This window comes from Lynx canadensis, chromosome B2, assembly GCF_007474595.2.
Source record: "Lynx canadensis isolate LIC74 chromosome B2, mLynCan4.pri.v2, whole genome shotgun sequence".
Taxonomy (NCBI): domain Eukaryota; kingdom Metazoa; phylum Chordata; class Mammalia; order Carnivora; family Felidae; genus Lynx; species Lynx canadensis.
Genome location: NC_044307.1, coordinates 47,533,507 through 47,558,303, shown reverse-complemented (window position 1 = coordinate 47,558,303; position 24,797 = coordinate 47,533,507). Strand labels below are relative to the sequence as shown.

At 37.7% G+C, this 24,797-nt stretch overlaps 1 protein-coding gene across 3 annotated transcripts; it reads left to right on the top strand.

The window, feature by feature from the left end:
- The first annotated feature begins 2,692 nt into the window (after positions 1 to 2,692).
- Positions 2,693 to 24,308, top strand: RHAG (Rh associated glycoprotein). 3 transcript variants are annotated; one of them, XM_030315691.1, is made up of 12 exons: positions 2,817 to 2,903; positions 9,040 to 9,138; positions 10,684 to 10,799; positions 11,254 to 11,437; positions 12,036 to 12,186; positions 14,215 to 14,362; positions 14,467 to 14,633; positions 16,130 to 16,267; positions 16,861 to 16,982; positions 21,299 to 21,372; positions 21,730 to 21,803; positions 23,573 to 24,308. In XM_030315691.1, exons 4-12 carry the CDS (start codon positions 11,274 to 11,276, stop codon positions 23,603 to 23,605), a joined length of 1,071 nt encoding a protein of 356 aa, XP_030171551.1. In that variant the 5' UTR covers positions 2,817 to 2,903; positions 9,040 to 9,138; positions 10,684 to 10,799; positions 11,254 to 11,273; the 3' UTR covers positions 23,606 to 24,308. The 3 variants fall into 3 exon arrangements, with proteins under 3 accessions (XP_030171549.1, XP_030171551.1, XP_030171550.1); XM_030315690.1 differs by lacking the exon at positions 10,684 to 10,799; XM_030315689.1 differs by lacking the exons at positions 9,040 to 9,138; positions 10,684 to 10,799 and having other exon boundaries at positions 2,693 to 2,903.
- The last annotated feature ends 489 nt before the right edge of the window (positions 24,309 to 24,797 follow it).

Sequence of the window (24,797 nt, the reverse complement as noted above, 5' to 3'; positions counted from 1 at the left end):
AGAGAAGCACCACAAGGCAGTCACTGGACTTCATATCAGTGTGGCAGTTGGGTGCCTGAGTAACAATTTAAATATTTTAACTCAGTAGAGAAAGTTATAATTGTGAAATAGAGAAATATATCCAATTGTGGTGGGACCCAATGCAGTGGATAAATAGGCACCTAACTGAGTCGAGAATACAGAAAATGCTGAAAACCTTTTGGCACTTTCGTCTTCCAATGTCCTCCTGTTGTGGATCCACATAAACAGAGAGAGAGAATATTTAAGAGCAGTAGTGGTCCTGTTTCAATCAGTTTTTGCTAACAAAAATAACAAAACTCAAATTAAAGTTCTTAATAATAACTGTTATCCCATTTTACATGTATTCAGGAATTAAGATAAAGAAATTATGTCACTTTTCTAAAGCCGCACAGCAAGTTAAGGATCAACCTAGGATGAGGACAGGGCTTACCCATTAAAGAGAGTTGTCTCCAGTCATTTACACTAATCCTAATCTCCAGCCTGTTCTCTTTGTGGTTAAACCCTGTCAGGAGAGACTTTTCTAAAAGCTGTTATGACATTTAAGGTCACACTACTTTGGGCCTTGTTTCCATATACGCCTGATCTTTGGTCTTTCCATGTGTCATGGTTTGAGCTCGACCCTCAGTTTTGCTCAAGCCGCAGAGATCCTGATGATGAGCCCTTACTGACTAGAATATTAAGAGCAAATAGCAATAGTGTAGTTTAACTGTTGGGAATTCTATATATCCATAAATGCAGTTTGTTAGGGTAAGGTTGTCCCTATCTCCCTCCCTCACACCACCTGGACTGCCTTCTGAGTTTTCTTCCTCCTTCAAAATTTCTTCTAATTTAATTAACTCAACTGATATTTATGGATTGTCCACTGTGTGCTTGGCACAGTATTGACTCTGGAAAACAAATAATGGGTTAAGGAGACAATAGCTTTTGTCCTCAGGGAGCAACAGGGCCGTGGGGGAGATAGCCATTTTTAAAATGTAATAAAAAAAAACAAACACTACGGAAACATAGCACACAAAACCCACTATAAGAAGTGCCATGAAAGAGAAGATCACAATTTAATGAGATCTACTGGTGAGAACCTGGGCTCAAATGGGAGATTGAGGAAGGCTTTGTTGAGAAAGTAACTTTTTATCTGAGAACTGAAGGCTGATAAGTGTGAGGTATGGGGAAAAAATATGTGAAAAGGATGTTCCATTTAGAGCAGTTTGAGCAAAGAGCTAAAAGAAAAAAATAACTATTTTCCAGATTGTATGTGATTCAGCTTATTTCAGGGCAAAGGTTCAGAAGATGGGCAACAGTTCTGAACTCCTCAATGGCCAATACTCCAATATAGCTACTATATTATCATTTTTAAATAGTTTAAAGCCACATTGCTTTATGGTATTGTTTAGCTCGTCTCACAATTTATACTTTGTTACTTGGTTTTTTACAACCTGGTGTATAGTTCATCAACATAAATACTTTGCATTAATGATTTGCTTGAGTTCTCATGAATGCTCTTTGGGCCTCTCAAAAACCAGAAATCGAAGTGTGGAATAGACACATGTATTCCCATAGCTAAGTATGTGAACCCACTCCTGCTGTACCAGCCTATAAGGAACAATGGACATGGCCACTTCCCAAATCTCTGGATTGTAGATTTATAAAATGTCAAAATCACTTAGTCCTAATATCTCATGTTCTCTTGTAGACAAACAGAGCAGAAAAACAAAAACAAAACAAAAAATAAACTTGCTGCTTTCTTTTGTAAACATTTGTTGTGACATACGATTTGGCCTAGCAGTCATTTGCACTTATATTCTGAATAGAATCTTTTGACAATGGGACTCACCAAAGGAATTTTATTTTACTGCTAGCCCTAAGTTCTCAAAGTTCTCAATACTGCTACAAGAACAATTTCAGGATAGAGTCAAGAACTATCATGGTATTTTTTAATTGCTTGGCATCTTATGCTAATCATTCTATCTGTATTATTAATAAAGCCTATTTTTTTAATTTTTAAAAAGTTTATTAATTTTTCAGAGACAGAGCATGAGCGGGGGAGGGGCAGAGAGAGGGAGACACAGAATCTGAAACAGGCTCCAGGCTCTGAGCTGTCAGCGCAGAGCCCGCCGCGGGGCTTGAATTCACAAACTGCAAGATCCTGACCTGAGCCAAAGTCAGACGCTCAACCAGCTGAGCCACCCACGTGCCCCAAACCTATTTATTTTTTAATGTCCTCATCAATATCATTTTATGTGCTAGTGTTCTTAGCCCAAGACCAAATAAATTGCTGCCTTATGTATGTTCCCTAATACTTTTATAACCACTATTATATTACCTGTTTTTATACAATCATTTGCTTATATTTCTGGAAGTTAATAGACCCATTCTATATTCTTTTAGTTCTATGTCTCCTACAGAGCCTAGCTCAGTGCCTGCCATACAATAAGCACTGAAGAAGTAAATAAGATTCTAGACACTTTTGTGCAATAGATCATTTCCTTCACCTGGCTTCTTCCAATCTACATTGTATGTTATTCAAACTAGCATTCAGAATAATCTGATTACAGAGCATAATTCTCCCCAAGAAGTGGGGGTGTTTTCATCAGTCTTGCCCATTTTTTTTTCTTGCAATGTCATTGGAGTGAGTTGAACAGACAGCCTGATTCCACACAGAGAGCAGTCTTATCAACCTCCCACAGCCTGTGAAGCCCTCAGTGTGCCTCTGTCCTTTTCCACAAACATGAAGCTCAAATTCCCTGTGGTGGCCATCGTCTTGGAGGTTGCCATGATTATTTTATTTGGATACTTTGTCGAGTATGAAACGGAGCAGATCAATCTCCAGCAACCCAACACCACCAACTCAACAAAAGTGGACAGATTTCTTGAGTTACATTCTCGTGAGTAGGCAATCTACTTCTTATTATACATTTTGGGGTTTTTAGAATGTGAACCCATTTGGGGGACTTAGAATGTGAACTCTTTGAATTCTGTAACCACTTGAGTGCCACATTGGAACACCCTATAGAACTTATGATACTTATGAGTGCTGAGGGTATTATTATAAGTTTGTGCTGAAGTATCTGGCCCATGGCAATGGTCTCTGTAGTTAATGTGTTTGGACAGAATCTGAGACTATTAAAATATCGGCACAAGAAGGCAAAAATTAAAATAATTGGTCAATCTTTTGCATTAACTATATCTGCTAAATGACATTAATTTTCCCTTAAATTGATCCCTAGTTTTGTAAGGTATAAAAATATCACCCACCACCCCACAAAAATACATTCACAACAACAGAGTCAAAAGTAATTTTCAAGGAGAGAGTAGAAGCAAAGTGAAGTATTGAGAAGGGAACATGGATTTCATGTGGGGGCCCTAAGGTATAAGAAGTGGTATTATCAGTGGTATAGGAAGTAAATGGATGTACTCTGGGTTTTATAATGCTCTAAAAGGAAAGCAATTTGTTCCTTAGCAATGGGAAGCAAGTGTGAGCACCTAACATATTTTGAAAGCAGAATCCTTCCTCCGGAATGGTTGCTGATGAAAAGAAGGTATATAGTTTCAAGTTTGACAGGGAAGGCTATGAAATAGTTAATATAACGTTAATAACTACTGTTAACTGACTGCCTATTATGAGCCAGGCATATTCATTACATCATTAACCAGGCAGGGAGGTGATAATATATCCCTATTATATACATTGTATTTTTTTAATAAGGCACACATAAATTTTTTATTAATTTATTAATGATTAAATCTATTAATTTATTAAATGTTTAAAATAGTAGCAATGCTTATTAAAGTTCTATAGCATATGTCTAAGCTTTTTAAAGACTATATGACATTCATTCCCTCATTGCTACATTTTTTGAGGAAGTTTATATAACGGGGAGTATTCTCATGCAGACATTATGACCTACCACTGCTAAATGACTCAGCCATATTACCGCCGGATAAAATACTTTGTGGAATAGCCCTAAAAGCTACATGATTATGGTTAAACATACATATTTTTTGTTCTACATTTTCTACATTTTTCCCTACATTTCAAATTGACTCACACAAAACTTAGGTGACAGCGTAAGTCATTAGAGAGAAGATTATTTAACATTCACTTATTAAGAAATGTTCAAGTCAGACCCTTGGGGGTACCTGCCTCATACCGTGTGAATTGCACCAAGTGGGGGGATTCCAGTATGGGGAACGCTCTGCTTCTACATGAGGAAGTCAACGTGTGTTACAACAGTTCTCAGATGCGGTGTGGCAAAAGTTATGAGTTTTTCACAAATAGGTGAAGCAGAATATTAATTTATATTTTAAGTAAAGTCAATTAGATATGAGTTTATTCATCGCTTGCATCCTGCTATGCTTTTCTGCATAGTGGGGCAATACATGGTGTCACACAGCCCATCCCAAGGCACAGCCACGGAAGTCTGTGGCACATCTGAATATCATGTTTCATGTCCTGAATGACTCCATAGACACTCATTTGAGAAACAAGCTGCACTCTATGATTTTTTGGCCTTCATGGCTCCTGGCAAAGTATTGGTCACACTGCTGAAGCAAATAATTTGACAAGGAGTGAAGTTCTACTGTGACTGTCTGCTAATCCTTGTTAACATACAGACAGAGCAGAGAAAAGGAGAGTTTAAGGAGAAGGCCCTTTGAGGCCTGTCAGCATTTTATTAGAGATTCTGCAGACACACATCTTTAATATCTATGGGACATTAAAGCCATGTCCATGATCGTTTTGTACTCTGTTACATTAAAATCCATTGGTCTCTCTTGCACTTTTTTTTTTTTGTAATTTTTTTTTTGTTTTGAGAGACAGAGAGAGACATAGCATGAGTGGGGGAGGGGCAGAGAGAGGGAGACACAGAATCTGAAGCAGCCTCCAGGCTCTGAGCTGTCAGCACAGAGCCCGACGCGGGGCTCGAACTCACGAACTCTGAGATCATGACCTGAGCTGAAGTCAGACGCTTAACCTTAACCGACTGAGCCACCCAGGTGCCCCTCTCTTGCACTTTCAGTAGAGCTTTTACCAAGGTGAGATCTTGTTATAGTGTGCATCAATCATTTGAAAAATACTCATTCACAGTTATGCAAATATTCCAAACATGGACATACTTCATCATATAATAACAGAAGAGGATACTTGTTAATATCACCAACAGTCTCACCAGAAAACCCTTGAGAACTATCAGGAAGCTGATAAGCTCATAGTGGCAGACACAAACTCTGAAATTCTAAATTTTTTTTAAGTCAAAATGTATTCCTGGCAACAAATACTGTCGATTCTTTTCACTGAAAGGACAGCCTCCCCTCATTCATTTTTTAGACAATGTCAATACCTGTCTGAAAAACCATAGTTTATGTCAGTCTTTATTTCAAGTAAAAATAGAGTTCCATAAAAAAAAAATTGCTCATTCAGTTGGTACTCAAACAATAACAAAAGTGCCATTTTTCTGAGATGACCACATGTCTCAGCAGTGCTTTATGTACAATTGCATTTCAGCACACTCTCATACAGAATAGGAAAAGGACATGTAGAAGGAGTTCAGTAGTGAAATTAATAATTTTTGCTGCTTCATAAAAGAATTCCTAATTAAAACCTGCATTTTTGGGGTGCCTGCGTGGCTCAGTCAGTTGAGCATCTGATTCTTGATTTCACCTCAGGTCATGATGCCAGGATCAGGGTCAAGTCCTCCACCCCCCTCCCACCCCTGTCAGGCTCCACTGAGTGTATGGCCTGCTTAGGATTCTGTCTCTCTCTTTCCCTCTCCCTCTCTCCCCCTCTTCCCTGCTCCCCTACTTGCACACTCTCTCTCTTAGAAAGAAAGAAAGAAAGAAAGAAAGAAAGAAAGAAAGAAAGAAAGAAAGAAACCTACTTTTTTTCCTGCAAGTGAGTGGTCATTAAGAATACCATGAGGTGGGTGATGGGTATTGAGGAGGGCACTTTTGGGATGAGCACTGGGTGTTGTATGGAAACCAACTTGACAATAAATTTCATATATTGAAAAAAAAAAGAATACCATGAGAAGGGGTGCCTGGGTAGCTCAGTCAGAGTCTGACTTCAGCTCAGGTCATGATCTCAGAGCTCATGAGTTCAAGCCCCACATCAGGCTCTGTGCTGACAGCTCAGAGCCTGGAGGCTGCTTCAGATTCTGTGTCTCCCTCTCTCTCTGTCCCACTCGTGCTCTGTCTCTCTTTGTCTATCAAAAACAAATAAACATTAAAATTTTTTTAAAAAAATAAAAAAGAATCCCACGACAACCAGCACACTTTGATGCCACTGCTTTCACCCAGGCTAAAGTGCCTGTAGTTTTACGTATATTTATTTCACCTTCTCTGGAAATATTAGCACACACACACAAAAAACAAATTACACTGTAGAATTATCATGAAAATAGTTTTCACCTCTCAGATTCCCTAAAAGTGTCTCCAAAACCCCCAGATGTCTGCAGATCACGCTTTGAGAACCACTGAAGATATAGGTAAACTGACAAAGGATGTACACAGCACTAGACATTATTTTATGAATTTCAATACCAGTAATGGATTAAGTACAATGATTTATTTTTAAAAATCTACATTTAAGAATTTGTTTCTATATTTACTCAGATACTATTCAGTTCATTTATTACCAAAAGATTCAGCAAATCTAGATATGTTATAGGCAAAGAGTAACTAATTTGTGCAGTGTAAATGATTCCTAAAGAATTGCTTGCTGTTACTCTAAGTGTTACCTGGAATTGTTACTATTCCTGAATTAACATACTGTCTGTAGTTTGTAACCTAACAGTAAGATATCAGCCTCCAGTAGAACCCTATGTGTTGCCTTTGATTGAATAGTTTTTGTGTACTGGAAAGGACTGGAAGCGATGGGCACAAATAAAACCCAAACCCTAGAAGTTAAATACCATTCCCCACTCAGAGGCGCACTGGAGAAATTGTTGGTTCAAGGTCAGGGCGAAGAAAGACAAGGTAAGCCAAGGGTGTAACAGCTAATGGGAGGATGCCAAAAGAACACAGGATCCTGTTTGAAGCAGCACCAACTAGACAAGTTGGGGATAAATAGAGAGTTAAAAATAATAATCAGATGGTAATAGTAACTCATTGAAATAAAGATAAAGGAGCCAATGAACCCATAGAAATATTCCCCAAAGCAGGTAAGGGGAGAAAGAGGAAACTCTTCCTCACAAAAGAATGCCAACTAATTAATACAAAAGGAATAATAGATATAGAAAATTATAATTTTAAAATTAAAAATGTAGTAATTGATTCCAGCAAGACTCTTCAAGGAATGCAAGAACCACTACGTAAAGTTACTGGAGAACACACATTTGAAAGAATTGCCCCACAGACTACTTATCCTTTACAGGGCATAAGGTACATTTATGGTGAAGAGATCTGGCAGAACAGTCTTAACCACGTGGTCAAATTTACCATCACCATTAATAGGACAAAATTTATGCGCCACCAGGTGTGGTACAATGGGAAGTACACAGCACTATCTGTAGAATATTCTTCCCAGAATATTTAGTCTCATTCTAATTATGGCGAAACAGTCAAATCCAAATTGTGGGACATTCTATGTAAAAGACAGAACACCACCACCAATAAAAAGCATGTGGGAGAACCGATCAAAATTAAAGAAAAATAAAGACACATGACAAAAAAACAAAAAAAAATGAATGACAGTTGAATGTATAATGAGTTAAAAATCCTATAAAAGAACAATTTGGGTACAGTTGGGGAAATTTGAATATAGATACTGTATTAGATAATATTATTGTATTGATGTCATACTTCTTGGATGTGAGGATGGTGTTATGGTTATTTAGGAAACTCATTCTAAAGAGGTTGGGGACAAAATGTCATCCTACTTTCAAATGGCTTAGGAAAATGTGTGTGTGTGTATATATATATATATATATATATATATATATATATATATATCTGATGAGAGAGAGAGAGAACAAATATAGAAAATAGGAACAACTGATAAATCTAGGTGAATAGTACATAGATGTTCATTGTACTATTTTTCTAAATATTTGAAATATGTGAAATTAAAATATTTGGGAGGTGGGGAGTAAAGATGCCACCCTAAGGATACCTTCTTCTCAGAAAACATGAGTTCAGAATATAATCCCAGTGGTTCCAAGGACTGGAACTCTAGAAGAGCAAAAAAGTTACATGCCTGGCAAACACCATGCCAGCCCTTAACCATTAAAAAACAAAACAAAACAAGAAAGCCACCAGTTCCAATTGGCCAGCTGAACAATTTTCACCACTTGATCGAGAAAAACAATTTTTCTGAATAAGGTCCTGATGGTCCCAGTCAGACAAATTCTCAATGGTCCTTACCAGTGATCCATTTATTCCTGCTTATCTGAGGCATTTCCTGAAAAGGTACAGGTGCCAGACTTTCTGCTGGGGTCTGTTAGCCACATCATGATTACTGCCTTCACACTTGGATTCACTTTCTCTTGAAAGAGTGCCTAATTGGCAGTGCTTGCTCAATACTCTATTTGAATAAATGGCATGCGAGCACATAGAATCACAAAACAAACACATAAGCAAAGAAAATAAAATAAGGGAGGGTATGCGCCATGTTATAGCTGTGACCAGTAACACTGTGCAGACGATCTGGTTCTTGAAGGGTGTATAGAAGTTTGTCAGGTAAAGAAGTGTTGGGTTTGGGATGGAGAGGACATTCGAGGCAACAGCCATATGTAGGAAATAGAAGGAAAGGAGGGGTCTGATTCATTCATTTGGTGCTAGTGGTGGTAGAAAGTGAGTTGGAATCATCGGTTGTATTTTAAACATGTTGAGTTATCAGAGCTTGCAAGATATCCTAACACAAGATAAAGGTGGATGTAAAACAGAACAAAAATATCAGACATTGTCACATTTACTGGGGAGACAAAAATCACACTCTACTGAGAATATGTGATTCAGACAAGTCTTGGCAATTCTTAAAACCTGTTGGAAGACTTTACAAAAGTTCAATCTCCTTTTCTTCTACAGAGAATACTTTATTCCTTTGATGGCCTTCTTACAACATAGAACTAATCTCATGGCCCTCCCTCCAGTCCCCACCCACAAAATCTTAGAGCAGGATAAAAGGTAATACATAATCCTAATTGTTTATAGCTCTTTCTTATCCATACTTTTTATACAGAATCATGATGTCAAGAGTTTTCACAACTTTGTGAGCTCTCTATAGCAACTTAAATAATAGATGAGGTTCTTAAGCCCCCTTGTGGCGAAAAGCAAGAATAAGCTTTGAGGGGAAAAAACCATCTGAGCACACAGTTAATATATATGGTCACTTAATACTTCAAAAACCAAACAGGTTCATGTTAGTTGACCACTGCCCATCAACAGGTCTTGTAAAGCCCCAATCCCAAAGTTGTCTGGGTATATATGAGATGAGGGTGGTCAGCCAAAACGCTGGCATAGGTGAAATAGTCATCAATCTGCCTTATCCAACTAGGACTGCACAGCATTCTTCTCTCTGGTGCAGGCTACTCCAGGAAAAGGCTGTGACCTTGACAAGAATATTTTCCAGAGAGAATTGAGAGCTTAAGACTCTCATGTAGCAGGACTCCCTACATCCAGGGAAATGGAAAAATAAGTTATCCATTTCTAAAGGAGGTATCTGGGCAGCGTATCACAGCATATCCTACAGCAGAGAAACCTGAGTGTCATCGTCTCCCAACCTCAAACACACTGTCTCCTGAACCTAATGGTAGGACAGAGGTAGAAAGAGCCAAAGGGTAGTAACATGTATCTGAGAGCCTGGAAGGCCAACACTCTGCCTTCATTATTTTTCTGTTAATCCCTACAGTGCTCAATGCATAGAGGAATTGGTGGAGTCAGGCCTGGATTCAAATTTTAAGCCCACCCTTCAGACGAATTAATTGGATTCTAACATCAGTTTCCTCTGAGATATATTTTTTAGGAATGTCCTCTCTCATGCCTATTTTCACTTAAACCCCTGGCCACAATGATTAATATTAATCCAACATTTAAATGTTTTCTTTTTGTCTCTCTGTTTTTATATTTGTGCCCAATTTGACCTCAGTTTGCTTTGTGTATCTATTAGGTTGAACCACAAGAAATTGCCAATACTTTAATCATTTTCATTGATAATTTTAATGCAAAAATTTCCATTTCATGGGATTCAACCAAATGCATGTCTCACTAATGAAGCTATCCCTTTCTTGAGGGAAAAGCCTATGTTTCCACTATCTCATATTTGATCATATGTTTTATTTGTTTTTGATCCTATGTTTTATTTATATAGTGCTCTACTGCACACTCCTTCCCACACAGGTTATCTCACACAGAGTTCCTCTGTGAAACAGGGCCTTTTCAGTATTGCAGATGAAAATACTGAAGCTCAGAGAGAGTAAGTGACTTGCCCAAGGTCACACAATCATGTAATAGAACTGGGGGACCTTAGCTTACATTTCCAAACACTAAGTAAAGTATTTGCTCCTCGAGAGGATACAGCACTTTTTTTTTTTTTTTTTTGCTTTGGCTTAGAAAGTGCTAACAAAGACATTATCATACTGGACTTCAACAATAATCTGGTACTATTATACAGATTTGATCATTGGAGACTGAAGCTCATTCATTTAGTCATTATTGCCTCTTATCTTATAGGCAGATTTTTATGCCAAATCCTGGAGAGCAAAAGATGACTATGTTCTAATCCCTTCAGTCAAGAAACTCAAAATCTGGTGCAGGAGATAAACACCTCATCAAGGAACTCTTACAGGGTGATGCATGCCAAATATATGCTAACACAGTGTGGCAAATGTTAAAGTTGAAGTATGTACAGAATGCTGTGTGGAAGAGGAAATATTAGTTTTCCCTGGGAGTACTAGGAAGGTCTGCAAGAGGGGGTGATGTTTGCATTGTTCTGTGCAAAGTTTTCCTCAGGTAGAAAGGAATGGAAAACTCTTCAGGGAGAGGCACACGGGTATGAGAGCACATAGTATTCCAAGAAAAACTTGAATAGTTACCCAAGGTCATCATGATTGGTAAGGAGCCAAGCTGGCACTGAGACCCAGCCTTTGGCTGCCCAGTTAATGGTGTCTCTTTGCAGTGTTTTACGTAAAGGATGTAAAATTTAATAAATGGGGTATTTCATGATGTTAACATTTTCTTAATTGTCCCTTAACGCAGAATTTTTTCCGCTCCTTTTTTTTTTTTTTTTTTTTTTTTTTGCAGTGTTCCAAGATGTACATGTAATGATATTTGTTGGGTTTGGCTTCCTCATGACCTTCCTGAAAAATTATGGCTTCAGTAGTGTGGGCATCAATCTACTCATTGCTGCTTTGGGCCTCCAATGGGGCACTTTTATGTGGGGGATCGTGCACAACCATGGACAGAAAATTCACATTGGAATCAAAAAGTGAGCATCCCTTATTTTTCAACCATTGTGTTTTCAGAGCAATTGTTTCTCTGCTTAGTCTCTTGTCAGTAAGCCTCTGAACCAGCTGGCACATTGTCCCCCTTAGACAAGAGAAGAATATTGGGATCCTAGGATGCGAATCAACACCTTGCTGTACTGAGCAGGGTCATACATTCGTGTCTATATCTTCTCCAGTTTGACTTTAAAGATAAGATAAATCCCCTTTCATAAAAACATTATTCCTTCCATCTCAGCTACAGGGGGCAAAAATCCTCCATTAGCTACTTTTTTATATTTACATTTTGAAAGGTAAACACTGTAGAAAGTAATTCATTTATCAGATCAACAAAAATAAAGGAAAACCTCAGTGAGATCAAGAACAGGTAGGTCAAAATAAAGGAAACATTGGAACAGCTAGAGAGCATGGAAGATAGAAAGTGGAGTGTGTGAAAGGGTGCCTGGGAGGAGTGCCTGATGGGAAGCAGTAGGGGAGCAGGACTTGCACTCTGGATAAAATGGTGCTATAGTAAATCCCAGCTCTCTGTTTTATGTTGGGTGTGCCTTATTCTTTGATGTATTCTTTCCTTTTTTCCCTTAGCATGATAAATGGAGACCTCAGTACAGCCACAGTCTTGATTTCTTTTGGAGCTGTCCTGGGAAAAATAAGTCCAACCCAAATGCTGGCCATGACAATACTAGAAATTGCTGCCTTTGTTGGCAATGAATATCTGGTTGGTGAGATATTTAAGGTAAGGATTAGAGGATTTATACTTATTAGCTTTGGACATCAGTTCTGGTTACACCTAATGGATGTCCACTCTACATAGGGACAAACATCAGTGAGCATGATAGCACAGCAAGTATAATTACACCCATCACTTATTCAAGTGCCTATCATAAACCAGGAGTCTCATCAACATTGCCTCCTTTCACTGTCACCGCCACACTATAACCTGGGTATTATTAGTTGTTACAAATTACAACTAATCATCACAGATACTGAAAAACTGTCCCAAATATGGATTTAAACCCAGATTTTTCTAACTCCACAACTCTATTTATTACATTATATTTCCTATCAATGATCAATTCCTATTTATATTTCAACTACTAGGTGACCTTGCCCTTCCTAAGACTTTTGTTAAAGCCTAAATTTTTCCCCTACCTTTAAAAGCTCATTGATTCCCCCTAAGAACAGTTAATAGAATACTTCTGGGCACTCTCCAGTACTGAACATTTAATTCAACAGCAAATAATTTTTTAAATTTTTATTTAAATTCCAGTTAGGGTGGCTCAGTTGGTTGAGCATCTGACTCTTGATTTTGACTCAGGTCATGGAATCAAGCCCTGTGTCAGGCTTTGCACTGCGCATGGAACCTGTTTAGGATTCTCTGTCTCTTTTCCTCCCTCTGCTCCCTCCCCTGCTCGTGCTCTCTCTCTCTCCCTAAAATAAAAACAACAACAACAACAAAAACCACAAAACAAAACAAAACAAAACTCCAGTTGTTTAACATATAGTATAATTTTAGTTCCAGCTATACAATATAGTGATTCAACACTTCTGTACAACACCTGGTGCTCATCAGCAAATGCTCTTCTTAATCCCCATCAGTTATTTAACCCATCCCCCCCATCCAACTCCCCTCTCAACAGAAAATATTTTTGACAACTTTCCAGGTGTCATGTGATTGTGATGACAGACAAAACAGTGAAGGTCCCTGTCTTTATAGGGTTTACAGTGCAGTGAGAGAGACAGACATCAAATAGATAATCATGCATGACCCACTCACCTATAGGCACACGCATACACACACACACACACACACACACACACACACACATACACAAATATTATTATAAATTGCAATACATGCTATGAAAAATAAGTAGAGGGGGCTATGAGACAGTATAACTGGAAGACCTAATTTAGTGGAATCAAGGAAGACCTCTCTGAGGAAGTGACAGTTAAACTGGACCTGAAAGGTACATAGGAGTTTATCAACTATGAAAGTCTTACATAAATTAATAAATGTGTATCATTTTCCTACCTTAATTGTACTTAATAAGTATAATAAGAGCTAAGCAGCAGGTTTGGCACTCTAAACTTTCCCCCTAGGAACAGGAGAATGTAGAAAATTTGGTCAAATTCATACAGTGTCCTCAAGAGGGAACTAAATAGATTGCTTCAAGTGAATCTTGGACCTTATCTGGCTTTCATGTCATCATATAACAGAATGAAAACATATGGGGAAGACTCAGGCTTTTTAAAGCTTCAAGTCTTTGAATTGCAATGAAATGAGTTTTAACTATAATGTCAAATGAATGCAAAAACCTGTTTTTTTTTTTTTGAAACAAGTGCAGTGCATAGTTATTTCACTAAGAATTCCCTAACCTGGAGAAGTAACCTAAAATGAATGGAGTGTCCACAAAGACCTACCACTTTACAAACATGGTCTCACTAAGTCTCACCATAGCTATATTAGCTGGGTAATATTTCCCACTTTACAGAAGCAGAGATCCAGAGAAATATGGTAATTTGTCTAAAGTCACATCGCAAGGAAGTACCTGACCTAGGATTGAAAGTCAGTTCTGCGTGTCTCCAAAGCCTGTATTTTTTTAAATTTCATTATCCTGTTTTATCCTCCTTTCATTGACTTATATTTTCTTCTAATTTTTTTAAAATTATTGTTTAACCAATGAAGCAGTCCTTTCATTGACTTTCCTCCCGAAGTGAGACTCAATCTCACCTCTAATAACGTGCATGTTTTGGTCCTCAGGCCTCTGACATCGGAGCATCAATGACCATCCATGCTTTCGGGGCATACTTTGGCTTGGCGGTAGCAGGCATCCTGTATCAGCCAAGCTTGAGAAAGGGGCACGAGATGGAGAAGTCTGCGTACCACTCAGATCTCTTTGCCATGATTGGTGAGTAGAGGTGGACTCGCCTGATTCAGTTCCCAAGGCAAACTGCCTCCCTGCGACTGTCTTCCATTTCCAGAATTAATATCCCTTTTTGTGGTTTCCGGCAGGAACTCTTTTCCTGTGGATGTTTTGGCCCAGCTTTAATTCAGTCATCGCTGAAACTGGAGAGAAACAGTACATGGCCATCGTAAATACATACTTCTCTCTTGTCGCCTGTGTGCTCACAGCCTATGCATTTTCCAGCCTTGTGGAAAAGAGAGGCAGGCTTGATATGGTAAGGGCAGATTAACCACCATGGAAGTTTCGCTAAGTGATGTTGACGATTGCTCGGATGCGCAGGTCATGTCTGCATCGCTGCTGGGCCGCCGCAGGAAATCACAACACGGCAAACCTTGCAGAATATTTTGAAAAGAACATGCATTTGTTTCTTCATCAAATTTGTGTTGTGGCAAATCAAAAAAACTGTCCTCAAGGAACTGACAGTCTATTAGGGAATATAGTCATGCAAAAATCAAAGATTTGAGACATATTTCTTTAATGATAGAGTTGACTGTCTCCAAGGTCTTAGAAAATTTTCCTTAGAAACAGGACTTGCCAAAAGTAGAAAAAGAGAATGAGGGAGGAGGAGGGTGCAAGTTGATTCTGTTTTCCTAAGCTGCAAATGTCCCTCTCAAAGGAACAACAACTAATGACAAGGTAGGATCCTGAGTAGGACCCTGGAAAAGGAAAAGGACACTAATGGGAATATTGGTGAAATTCAAATAAGACTTTTAATAGTACTCTATCAATGCTAATTTCTTGGTTTCATGATTATGTAAGATGTTAACATTAGGGGAAACTGGGTGAGGGATATATGGAAACTGCAGTACTTTTGCAACTATTACATGAGTCTAAAATTACTTCAAAACAAAACATTTTTTAAGATCCTCCCAAGTTGGTCTCTTGAGTTTTTGACCTATGAGCTAGAGAAATGTCAGTCAAGGAGTAATCTGCACATCAGCGGCTCTTCTTTTCCAGCCTCAGGGAAGAAAAGGATATTGTAATTTCTTCAGGCATAGCTAAGGACATGGATTTCAATGCTGTACAAATTGCTTAATGAAAGAAAATTAAAAACAAAAGAAAAGAAAAAAAACACACACGCACAGCTCAGTCCTGCTCTTTTAAAACACTGATGAACTTTCCTCCTTAGGCAGATCAGTGAGAAGATAATCTTTCTGATGAATTCTGGTAAAAGGAAATTGGTCACTCTTTCCACCATATTTAAAGGTTCTCAGCACGGTGACACATGTGAAAGCTGTTGTCTTTCATGTACAATGTGCACATTTTGGTGTCTCTATATTCCTCGAGTGTTGGAATATCATGGACTCCGCAAAGCACACAGCAACCACAGACCTCTTTTGGTTCATGATAACCACAAATGCATCCCCCAAACTGAATAAATAGATATAACACTGCTAGAATAATTGCATTACACTCCCAAGCCTCCCACTACAACCTCTTTTGTTTTTCCTCAAGTCCCTCCCCAAACTTGTCTCACTAACCAGATCACTCAGGCACTACCAAGGAACCCCAGCAAGAAAGGTATCAAACAGCTGCTTGGAAGAAAGGCCTTCTGTAATTACAAAGAACCCTATTTTTAGAAAAGAATCCATAGCCCTTTGAACTGAAGAATGTGCCATGGAGTCCATCCAACCCTGGATACATTCCTTCATTCCTTCTGAAGTCTCCTTCGTTCAGCTCACTCCATTCGTGTTTCTGTGCTCCATGCAGGTTCACATTCAGAACGCAACCCTTGCTGGAGGAGTTGCTGTGGGCACCTGTGCAGACATGAAGATCCACCCGTATGGTTCTATGATCATTGGGAGCATTGCAGGAATCGTCTCTGTGTTTGGGTTCAAGTTCCTGACTGTAAGTATGACAAGTGCTCTTAGTCAGACTTTGATCTGCACCATCATCTTCTGACATCCCACCAATAGAGAAAAGCTGGGAAAATTCCTTTCATCAGCATCTCTCCTTATTTCAGGGTCATTTCCCTTCCTGTGAGAAATACCACTCACATTTCCGTGTACAATGGTTTCTGCTGTCCTCTGACTTCTTCTGTGTACCAGGAAAGAATTTGATATCAATTATTTATAAATTAGTGTGAATTGAATGTTAAGTACTTGTGTTACTTTCTTCAGAGCAGTTCCATTCAAGTTTTTGTTGTTGATGACGTTTGTTTGTTTTTGCATAATGAAGGACTGTGTGTCCTTTGAAGGGGATTTTGGATATCAGTAGGTAAGAAGGAGGAAGAGTTAAAATCACTCACTTCAAATCCATCTACTAAAAACTCACATGAGTAGTTTTGCCACCAATGTATTCAGACTCTTTGACTTAAGTGGGATTTAGATACGGATGTCAAACTGGGCTATAGTAACATTTTCCTGCCTTGTCACTGCCTTCAGTTATAAAACTCTGTATGTCTAACAAAATAACAAAACTTCCTCTTTTTACAATTTTAGCCATTTTTTACCACTAAACTGAGGATCCATGATACATGTGGTGTTCATAACCTGCATGGCTTACCTGGTGTGGTAGGAGGCCTCGCAAGCATTGTGGCGATAGCCTTGGGAGCATCTAAGACGTGAGTTAAAGAATGGGTTTTCCTGCACCCTGAGGTTGATGATTTTTTTTTTTTGCTTTTGGTTTTGTTTTGGTTATCTGTTTATTTTGAGAGAGAGAGAGTGAGCAGGGGGAGGGCAGAGAGAGAGACAGACAGAGGGAGAGAGAGAATCCCAAGCAGACTCTGTGCTGTCAGTGCAGAGCCTGACTTGGGACTTGACTTCACGAACCATGAGATCATGACCTGAGCCAAAATCAAGTCAGACACTTAACTGACTGAGCCACCCAGGTTTTCCAGGTCTGATGTTTTATCTCACTCTTGGAGGAATCTGGTAATGAGACAGCTTTTACTTTACCAATCCAGTCCATAGTTCGTAAGTATTGTCCTTACTGAAGCAAAAGAGACACAATTGAGAGAATAGAATTGTAAGGGAAGATGGTCTTAACTTAATGTTATTAACATTGGTTGGTTGGTTGGTTGGTTGTTTTTACTTAACAGTGTTATTTTAAATTTTTCTACCATAGGCAAGTGTCTTCTAGCAAATTTGGCAATTTGATAATCACAGTCAGAATACAGTAGGCTTGCTCTTTTAGTTGCTCTCACCAAAATGAAGGAGGGGGCATCTGCGATGAGCTGAGCTGCCATTTCATATAATCAACACATAGAAAAATGAATTCACATAATGTAGAAAGCAGCTGGATCTGGAGAATCAGGAAGACTGGCATATGGCTCAGGCTTTGCTATTGACTAATTATGGGGCCTTACAACTCACTCAGCCTCTGTGGTTCTCAATTTCCTCTTCTATAAAATGAGAGAATCATAGTATTTAGTCTCTAAGATCTCTTCAACTCTAAACAGACCTAGATTCTTCCCAAAAGGGGCATAGGGTTTAAATGGCTGGAGGAAGAACAATTATCAGTCAAATCCAAGACAGTAAAAGTGATGTCATAAGCCATCAGTTGTCACTTCTAGGCAACAAGATTGGAACAGTTTGATATGAATGTTATCGATGCAAAACAGGTAGGAAGATCACACAGTCCAGATCACTCAGAGATTAAGTAAGGAAGAATCAAAATGCTCAATTTTTAAAGCCAATTGAAAGCATGAAGATAAGGTGAATATGTTTGAAAATGTATCAAAGTGACTCCTGACTAGAGCTGAATAATTTGAAAAGAAAAATTTCTTTAATTTTAACAGATTAAAATTCAACTCTGTTGAGACCAGTAATGACAAATATTTGAAAAATTAGTTTAATCACATTTACTACTCAACAGAAATTTGCTTCTACTTTCATGTGTATAGTTGACCCCTTTCTTCTGTTTGTTTTCTTTTTTTGTCCCTTTTGAAAATTTGGAGAACAACCCCAGAATTATCCATATTTTTTTGCAGTTCTCTCCAGGACCTAACATCTGTGGAGACTAAATGCAAACATATTTTAATGCAAATCAAACACGATAAACGCATGAGTCCATGAGCTCAACTCCTAAATGCTATAATGTATAAACACTGCAAACACTCTTAAGATGTCGCTCATGATTAGACATAAAGGAATTCTTGAGCATCATGCTTGTACCAGTTCCATGGATGTAATAAAACAAGACTATCTGGCTCTCACAGGCTGGGTCTTGCTGGGTGGCCAAATTTGGGGAAGGTTCCATGGTTGAGAGTCTAGCGCTTCGGTATTCAGGTTTGGCAACCACTTCTCAATGTACTCAGGGGGATTTGGTGGTGGGGGGAGAGGGGAAAGCAGAGGGGTTGGATGATGAGCCTTGGAAGGTCTATTCACGTGGGTGAAATCCACATACATCTTTCCTGGGTGAAATTCACATACATCTCACACACCAGACAAAATATTTTGGCCAAGACCCAAGACTATTTACTCAGATGTTTCTATTCAGAATATTAAAATGCAAATCAGGTTTCTTGGTAAGCATTGAATAAGAAGTAAGTATTCTTAATGTTTATTTACTTTTGAAAGAGAGAGAGAGAGAGAGAGAGAGACCAAGCATGAGTGAGGTAAGGGCAGAGAGAGAGGGAGACACAGAATCTGAAGCAGGCTCCAGGGTCCATGCTGTCAGCACAGAGCCTGATGTGGGGCTCGAACTCACGAACTGTGAGATCATGACCTGAGCTGAAGTTGGATGCTTAGCCAGCTGAGCCACCCAGGTGTCCCAGAAGTAAGTATTCTTAAGGGACATCTGCGAACATTATGGCAGCCTAATTCTAATAATGCTCTTAATGTTTATTTTCCAAGCCCATGTAATCTTGGAAATCTTTTCATCAAAAAATATTTTTTAATACCTTGGAAAAGATTTTGGCAAGTTCTGATAAAATTAACAGGCAGTTTACAAAAGAAAAACATCAAATGAATAAATATATATTAAATATTCAACCTCACTAGTAATCAAAGAAATGCAAATTAACACAAGTTACTAATTTTTCAGTTACCAAATTGAAAGATTAAATGAATGATGATACTGAATGGTGGCTAAAGTAGAATAATGGGGATTTTAATTATGCATTTTTCTATTTGGAAAAGCCCTTAAGAAGTATATAATTTTTTACTAATAATTTCATTTTACTAATAATTTCATTTCTAATTATTTTAGGGAAATTATTGGACAAATTCATAAGCATTTCATAAGAGGATGTGTTCTCATGGCATTTTTAAAAATATGAAACATTGGAAACAACCCAAGTATCTAAACTATAGAGCTATAATTACAGTACATTTTTACAGTGTAGTACTTGGTAGCAATTGAAATTATGATCCAGGTCTACATTTACTGACATCAAAGGGCACTGAAGATTTAAAGGCAAAATCAGTTTTATTTTTTTTTAAGTTTATTTATTTATTTTGAGAGAGAGAGAGCATTCACACACACATGTGAGCAGGGAAGGGGCAGAGTGAGAGGGAGAGAAGAATCCCAAGCAGGCTCACTGCTGTCAGAAGGGAGCCCAACATGGGGCTTGATTCCATGAATTGTGAAATCATGACCTGAGCTGAAATCCAGAGTTGGATACTTAATAGACTGAGCAACCCAAGTGTCCTGGGAAAATCAATATTACAACATGATTGCATTTTGTAAAAATATATGTTTATATTTTACATTTTTATTGTGACTAAGATTTGAGGGAAATTAAATTTTTTTCTTCATTTTCTGGATTAATGGTTTCTCATGTTTTTACAATGGTCTCATATTTTTACAATGGTCATGTTTTTTTATATAGTAGAAAAAATTTAAACACTTCAAATGAAGAGAAAAAATGAAATCTGAGTTTAGTGCCTTCTGTCCTTTGGATGATGATGAAACACCAAGATACTCTCATTTTCCAAATGTTTACTTTCCCATAAACACTCATTCAGTCCTTCAACAGCTATTTATGAATTTCCTGCTAAGAGTGAGGTACTGTGCTAAAAGGATATTCACACTCCTCGTCCTTTTGTCACTCATATAACAACCTTATGCACTTCAATAGCTTTTTATTACATTCTTCCATTCCCAAATATTATGAGGTATTTTTTTTACTAATTTTATTTTAAGGTAACTACATCTAAGATGACTTACAGAGTTTTTTTTTTTTTTACTGTATTCAATGAGTTGTCTCTATGATATATGCTAAAATTAACTTTTCTGATTTTATTGATTTTTTTCAAACTTTTCTTTTTTAGTTTATTTATTTTGAGGGAGGGAGGGAGAGAGAAAGAGAGAAAGAGAAGGGGAAGCACAGAGACAGAAAGAAAGAGAGAATCCTAAGCAGGCTCCTTGATGTCAGCACTGAGCCGAATGAGGGATTCCAACTCACCAACCATGAGATCATTACCTGAGCTGAAACCAAGAGTTAGATCTTAACCCACTGAGCCACCCAGGAGCCCCTGATTATTGATTTTTTAAATTTAATTACAATTGTTTCTTTTGGGATGGGGTGGGGAAAGATGGAAACTCATGTTGTACATTATTCCATCCTCAGTGCCTAAAAGAGAATGTGGCACAGAGTGAGTACTCAATAAATATTTGTTGAATGAATTGGATTGAGGATCAAAACCTGGTACTATATTTTTAGAAAATATTAAACTCTTTCTAAGTTAGATCTTTTCATCCCTCCTAAAGGGAAAGGTAATTTTTCTTATGTGCTTATAAGGACTTTTTAACATTGCTCAAGAATTTCAAAGAAAATGAAAATAGGAAATAAAAAAAAATTGTAACAAACATTTGTTTGCTGGTGTAATGCTGCCCTCTGGCCTGAAGATGGCTAGCATCCATTCCCTCAGGAAATGAGATTTGCTAGTTGGTAGCCTGGAAAAACAACATTCTTCTTTTCTTTTGTCTTCCTAGGTCTACCATGGCCATGCAGGCAGCTGCTCTAGGTTCTTCCATCGGAACGGCAGTTGTTGGAGGGCTGATCACAGGTTAAGATGAAAAGAAAACACTCCCATGTACCTCATTCTATCCGCATAATAGATAATAAACATATCAAGTGGTAAATTTGAAAATGTTCTAAACTCTGACAGTAAAGTAATCGTGAATCATATAAGCTCAAGGGGATGATTGTATAACTAGAAATATATATATAAACATTTAAGATTTTATTTTTTTCAGTAATCTTTACACCCAGCCTGGGGCTCAAACTCAATCCTGAGACTCAGAGTCTCTACTGACAGGTAGAGCCAGGCAGGTGCCCCTTATCTCACTATTTTTATTACCTATGCAAATAGGTTTTCCTCTTCAGCATCATAATGTGACTTTTTTTCTCCCTCTTCTCACAGGTTTAATTCTCAAGTTCATTGTCCGTGGACAACCATCTGAGAGGAACTTCTTTGATGATTCTGTTTATTGGGAGGTACTGAACAGTGTTCTTTTTTTTTTTTTTTTAATTTAAACTTGAGGTAGTTAACACACAGTACAATATTGGTTTTAGAAGCAGAATTCAGTGATTCATCACTTACATACAACACCCAGTGCTCATCACAAGTGCTCTCCTTAATGCCCATCACCCATCTAGCCCATTTCCCACCCACCTTCCTGCAAAACCCTTAGTTTGTTCTTTATCCTTAAAAGTCTTTTATGGTTTGTTTCCTTTTCTTCTCTTCCCCTCTCCCTAACTGCCCTCACCTTCCCATAGTTCCATGCTGCCTCAATGGATAGGGCATGTGACCTAGGAGTGATCAAGGAGTTGTGAGTCCAAGCTCCACATTGGGCAGAGGTCTCATTTACCAAACAAAGAAGTCAGCCAGATTTAATATAACTTAAAAAAAAATGCATGTTGTTTCTTCATTATTTAATTGTGGAACCTGTTTTTAAGAAATCAAGAATTTACCCTCTTAGGAAGACTTATACACACAAGTTTTTATTCCTAAATGTGATGATCCAATGATTGGATAACTGAAGTTTGTTTGTTTTTTTAAATTTTTTTTTACTGTTTATTTATTTTTGAGACAGAGAGAGACAGAGCATGAACGGGGGAGGGTCAGAGAGAGAGGGAGACACAGAATCTGAAACAGGCTCCAGGCTCTGAGCTGTAAGCACAGAGCCCGACACAGGGCTCAAACTCACTGACTGCGAGATCATGACCTGAGCCGAAGTCAGACCCCTAACAGACTGAGCCACCCAGGCGCCCCTGGATAACTGAAGTTTATCCCAACGGTTTAATAAAAACTATGGTGGGGTTTACATTTCTTACTTTTTTTCTTTACAAAAGTTGATATTTTGAATAAGATACCAGGAAGATGAGTTTTGGTTTCCACTATTGGTTAAACTGCCTGAAAATTTTTAATAGTAGGATTTTTGAGACTCCCAAAATGCTGCTCTTAGGAAGAATCAACCAAATTTAGACTTTCCTTCTTGATTTCTTCCTCATGGAATTCAGGAATAAAATCTAGGAAAGCTATCTTGCTCCCTGCTACAGTGTTCTAATTAAGGATGTAAGTGATGACTATATTAGTGAACGTTTTGTTCAACAGAAGCCTAAATGTCTGTCTGGCATCCTTTTGATAAAATTGGATAAACTGCCTATTTATAGAGAGAAGTTGAGACAATGTGTCCAGGCAGATAAAATCAGAAGTTATGGTCTTTTCTGAAGCAGAAAGGACATGAAGAAAAGACAGAATATAGTTGGCCAATATCCTTTGCTCCTCTGAGAGCAGTAAACAGCTCCTCATAAAAATAATACGAATCCTGAACAGTGGCATTAGATTCTATACCATATATAAGAGTGGTCAAAAGCAGGTAGAATATGGAAGGTCAAAGAATCTCATGAGAGGTTTTACGAATAACAAAACATCAGCCCCCTTCTATCCTCCAGTGTCTACTCATTACTCCATTCACATTTCCCCCAAATTATTTCCTGCAAAGCTGAAGAGTGATAGATATTTTGATGTCTTCAGTGGGACTTTCAGGGATAACAGGTTTGGGAAAAAGAATGCAGTCAGGGTGAGTGGGATAAATGTTTTTGTTCTTTTATTTTTCCCCAATGCAAACAATTTTTATCCCCAATTCTTTGTAAGCTTGGATAATAATTACAGAATATACCTCTGTTTCAGTACTAACCTCTGAGAGCCCAAAGTGAAAGAAATTAGTGCCCTAACCTTGTTTTCTTTAAATGTCCTCAAGGTCAGCAAACAAGACAATCATCAGCACATGTGACAAACACAACCATCCGGAACCTAAAGACCAAACACCTCCTGTGCCCCAGCTTCCTTTTCCATTATCTAGAATCGTGTTTAAATTTTTTAAAGGCAGCATCCAACGAGAACATTGAACAGAATGGATAGGTCCTGAGCCCCAAATGTCCACTGTAAAAATTCTTCACACAGACTGGTGCTATCTCTTGATACTCAATGATTGTTTAGTTGGAAGGATGTGGCTTATGAAACAGATGTTCAAATGGATTCTCTTTAGGACTCCCAGACTACTTCTGCCAGTGGGTTGGTATAGGGTGAAATTCCATGTATACTCTTGTATATATTTTTTTCCAATAGAGGTAAATTTACAAAGAAATCAACACACTCTGATTATGTAAGATTCTTAATATGCATACTATGTCTTCAATCCCAAAATTGTAAAACTGAAGCCAATAATATAATATATAATAAATCTATATAAGAAATATGAAAGAAAAGTATTGTGTAAAGCAAGAATATAATTGTTTTGGTGGTGCTTTTTGATTTAAAAATAGTCTAGTTAGTAATGTTATGTCTTTGCTTGAATTCTTGTCCTAAATTCCTTTTGCATGTTTACTATTTGCAACAAGAGCTCAAATGCTATCTGACCAAAGTCTATTTTGTATAAAATTCCAATAAATTAAATGTTATTTTATTATAAATTAAAACATTGTCTTTGGCTCTCCTTTCTTTGGTGTTTGGAATTCATTTTAGTAACAACCACACACACACACGCACACACACTCTCCTCATATTTAATCCATATTCAATTCAAATAAATTATTACTATATATTTACTATAAAATAATCAAGTTAATGTCTCACATTATAGGGTAGTTTTTAAAGAACTAAGTTTTAGAAAAGGTAACTTACATAGTCATATAAAACCATTATTCTTTATAGGCTTTTTAAGATTTTCCTTCTGTTTCTGGAGTCCTGGAATCTTCTCAAAATGTGTCTTAGTATCAGGGAGGAAATAAGCCCCTGGCATAATTAACAAAACCTCAGTTACTAGGTACTAGAACTTAAAACTTACAAGTAACGGTGAATTAATTAATATTTTATTCCACGGGACAAATAGTATGGTTTATTTATAGATCCTAAATATTTTAGGTGATTTTTTCAAAATATACATCCAAGTCTCTTTCACATGGGTTTTTGAAGTGTGCTTACGT